Below are 3,580 nucleotides of genomic sequence, written 5' to 3'. Positions count from 1 at the left end.
GTACTGCTCGGTTTGAGGACTGCCCCAAAAGAGGACCTGGGAATTTCTGTCGCTGAGCTAGTTTATGGAGAACCACTCAGAGTACCGGGCGAATTTTTTACCAGTGACACTTCACCATTCGACCAGTCACGGAGCCTCGCCAACTTAAGATCCCAAATGCAGTCACAACTAGCCAAGGCGACATCACTGCACTGTGCACCTACCTCCAACATCTACTCATCACTAGACACAGCCAAGTTCGTGTTAATCCCCTGCGACGCTCACCAAAAACCCCTACAGCGCCCGTATACTGGTTCGTACAAGGTTTTAGAAAGGCATGACAAAACCTTTCTTGTTGATCTAAGTAGTTACGCGGAACACATCTCAGTCGACCGACTCAAACCAGCTTTTGTGGATCTGTCGCAACCAGTACGCGTTGCTCAGGCACCAACACGTGGGCGACCTCCGTCTTCATCGCTTGTGAATCCAAGCGCAAATACTAACAATATTCAACCCAGTCGACCCAAGGTGTACAATCCGCTCCTGTTACTCCACAGGAACCACAACAAGCAGGCTGGAAGGTCTCACGTTCAGGACGTATCGTGAGACCACCTCTCCGGTCTAGAACCTCCTGTCATGTCAGCGCTGGTGGGGGGGCCATATGCACCGACTTACTGGAGGAGGCCCTCGAGGTCGAGAGGTTACGGTGTTTGCCTCTCATTCAATAGGTCCCGGGTTTGAATCTGGAAAGCGACGGAAAATTTTCTTCTCCATAAAATTCTCCTTCCACCTCCTTTCCTGCTCTCTAACAATGTCCACTTTACTCTCTGCCCCCACCCCTTCACCTCATTTGCCCCCTCATCTGGGCTCCTGATTCTTTCTGCAGCCTTAATACTGCTTCTCCTAGGTTCCTTCTTACTGCTGTCTTTCAGCCACACCCCTAATATTATGCCTTCTCGGATAAGGGCGAAAAATTTCGGAAATCTCGTGTACAAGTTGCGCCCGTTAAAGATGCCCTGGAGGTCAAAATCGATAAGAGTAGGCTTCTGCCGCCACCCGGGCAAAATTCAAAATTTGTTACCAACTGAAAATGTTTAATGTGTCCCGTGCGCTTATATGACCTAATGTAGTTGCGAGCGCTATAAAACACTTACAAAAAACAATAAACAAAAGAAAACAACAAAAAAGACTTACTGGCAGGTCTTGCAACAGATTGCGGCATTTGGTGCGTGCCCACAGATTTCGTTAGCTGAGTAAAGAGCACAGCTCATCGACTTGTCTCCGTAAGGGCAATCTACAGGAAAGAAACATGGGTAGTAATAACATTAATATTGGTTGATAACTTGCATAATATGCACTTTGTAGAGGGACTGTAAACAGTTCGTCTAGTAAGGGCTCATTTACTATCAGAAAACTATCAGAATTTGGCCTGATTTTATATATATATCTCCCAGAATTGAAAATAGTACTAGATATGTTGTTGTTGTTGCTGCTGCTGCTGCTGCTGCTGCTGCTGCTGCTGCTGCTGCTGCTGCTGCTGCTGCTGCTGCTGCTGTTGTTGTTGTTGTTGTTGTTATTGTTGTTGTTATTGTTGTTGTTATGTATGTATGGGGGGGGGGTTGCGACTGAGCAAGGGGTCTAAAAGAATTATTCTGCGAGGACAAGAAATGAACTCTCGCCAAGGTCCTTTTCTTCTAAACGTGTGAGGCGGTCCAGTATCCCTTTGACCTCCCCAAACAATTGTCATGGCACTGCCTCCTCCTTGTTTTGCTGTTGTTGCAGTTGTTTTAGTAGTTGATGTCGTTGGTTTTGTTGTTGTCGTTATTGATGCAAAATCTAATCTTACCAGGTTTTCCTGAGTATCGTTCTGTGCAGGTCCCACAGCAAAGTTGACGGACTGTTTCTGAGGATTGGCAGTAATGATCGTAAGTACTGTCAAGGAACTGGCTACAAGTTTGTGAGCTCCCACCAAATGTGACCCGCCTTTGGTCTCCGTACAGGCAGTTATCTGCACAGAAAAAGAAGAACAATTACAGTTGGATGACCGTGACAGTCTTCAGCCCATCCATCCATCCATCAATCCATCCATCCATTCATCCATCCATCCATCCATCCATCAGTCAATCCATCCGTCCGTACGTCCGTCCGTCTGTGTGCCTGTCTGCCTGCCTGCCTGCCTGCCTGCCTGCCTGCCTGCCTGCCTGCTTGCCTGCTTGCCTGCCTGTCTGTCTGTCTGTCTGTCTGTCTGTCTGTCTGTCTGTCTGTCTGTCCGTCTTGATAGACATTTATCAACACTTAAGGGAAGACGATTTCAGAAGAAAACAATGTAGACCTACAGTATTATAGTGCGGTAAAAAAAAGTCGTGGTGTGACTTATTTTCAATTATCTCCTCAACTATCGAACATGGGTTCTCCAATTTTTGCACAGTGACTTGTATCAATTTGTCTTAACAAATCAACATTTTTGTAAACATCTGCAAGCTGTATTCTAGAAAATTCCTCTATAAATACTCATAAAAAATCCAAGCGGGTGGTTTCTACACATTCTAGAATGTTTACAGCTGGGGCAATATAGCTTTTAATAGCAAGTCCTTCAGGTTTTTCTAATCGGGACATTATGCTTACTGAACGCATGTTTTGAGAGCCATTAGTGTAAAAATGTGTTGACTATAACATTAGTTTTTTGTAACAAGTTTTGCAAGTAAAAATGGTCTTTGATGAGCTGAGACGTAGGCCATACGCGTAATCAAAATGTGTATGAGAAGCGGGAAGTGCTGTGAACAATACCATTTTACGTGTGACAGAGATTTTCGAGTATTTTATATAAATTTATGAAGAAAAGTTTTTTAATCTAGCCCCAATTGGTCTAGAAAAATATGATTTAGTTGAGACAAATTGATACAAACTGCTAAGCAAAGTATGGTTGACATTGATTCACCCGTTAAAGAGATATAATTTGAGAATAAGTTGCACCATGAATGTTTGACCGCACTATACTATAGTATTACGTTGTCTTTAAAAAAAGGTCTTAATTACAAAACGAAGTTACAAACTGAATATTAATAAACAAATTATTTACCCATGGAATCATATATTTTTTTAAAAGTTAGTAGAACAAAAAAAGAATATAAGTTAGTAGAACAAAAAAAGAATATTTATAAGTTAGTAGAACAAACACCACTACTTATTACGGGGCAGTTGTTTTATCCTATTATAGATATCCTATTCTAAGTGCAGCAGAACTTTGCCTCTTTTGGTCGACTTCTGTTTGGCGCAGACTCAACTTATGATTCAAAACAGGTTTTCCTCTTGGTTTGAGTATTTTATGGGAACACGCTACAGTCGTGAGTGTGCTGTTCTAGGAATCGTTGCTTGGTCTTTGGCGATTTATTAAGGTGCCAATAGTACAGTAGAGAAAATAGCCTGACATATTTATTCCAACTCTAACCGGCACTTTGTCAACAACAGGACAGGCAGCAACTGGAATAGTAAGAAACAACAACAACAATGCTTCTCCCCCCCCCCTTCCACCCCCTCCTTTTAAAACAAAAGTCCAGAAAGATGTATTATTAATTATTCGCACACTGAAACAAAGTCAATC

The 3,580-nt window shown here is 42.7% G+C and overlaps 1 protein-coding gene across 1 annotated transcript in view; it reads right to left on the bottom strand.

Moving 5' to 3' along the window:
• Positions 1–3,580, bottom strand: part of LOC101861052 (metalloprotease mig-17) — a gene marked incomplete at its 5' end in the record, with an annotated part of 73,202 nt that overhangs the window by 10,202 nt on the left and 59,420 nt on the right. The window contains 2 exon segments of the mRNA XM_013084385.2: positions 1,174–1,273; positions 1,826–1,987. Of these exon segments, the coding sequence (XP_012939839.1) occupies positions 1,174–1,273; positions 1,826–1,987 (262 nt within the window).

The sequence above is a fragment of the Aplysia californica genome, unplaced genomic scaffold (genome assembly GCF_000002075.1).
Source record: "Aplysia californica isolate F4 #8 unplaced genomic scaffold, AplCal3.0 scaffold00289, whole genome shotgun sequence".
Classification (NCBI taxonomy): Eukaryota; Metazoa; Mollusca; class Gastropoda; order Aplysiida; family Aplysiidae; genus Aplysia; species Aplysia californica.
The sequence above is the reverse complement of the archived record's forward strand: the minus strand, read 5'-3'. Positions and strand labels throughout refer to the sequence as shown.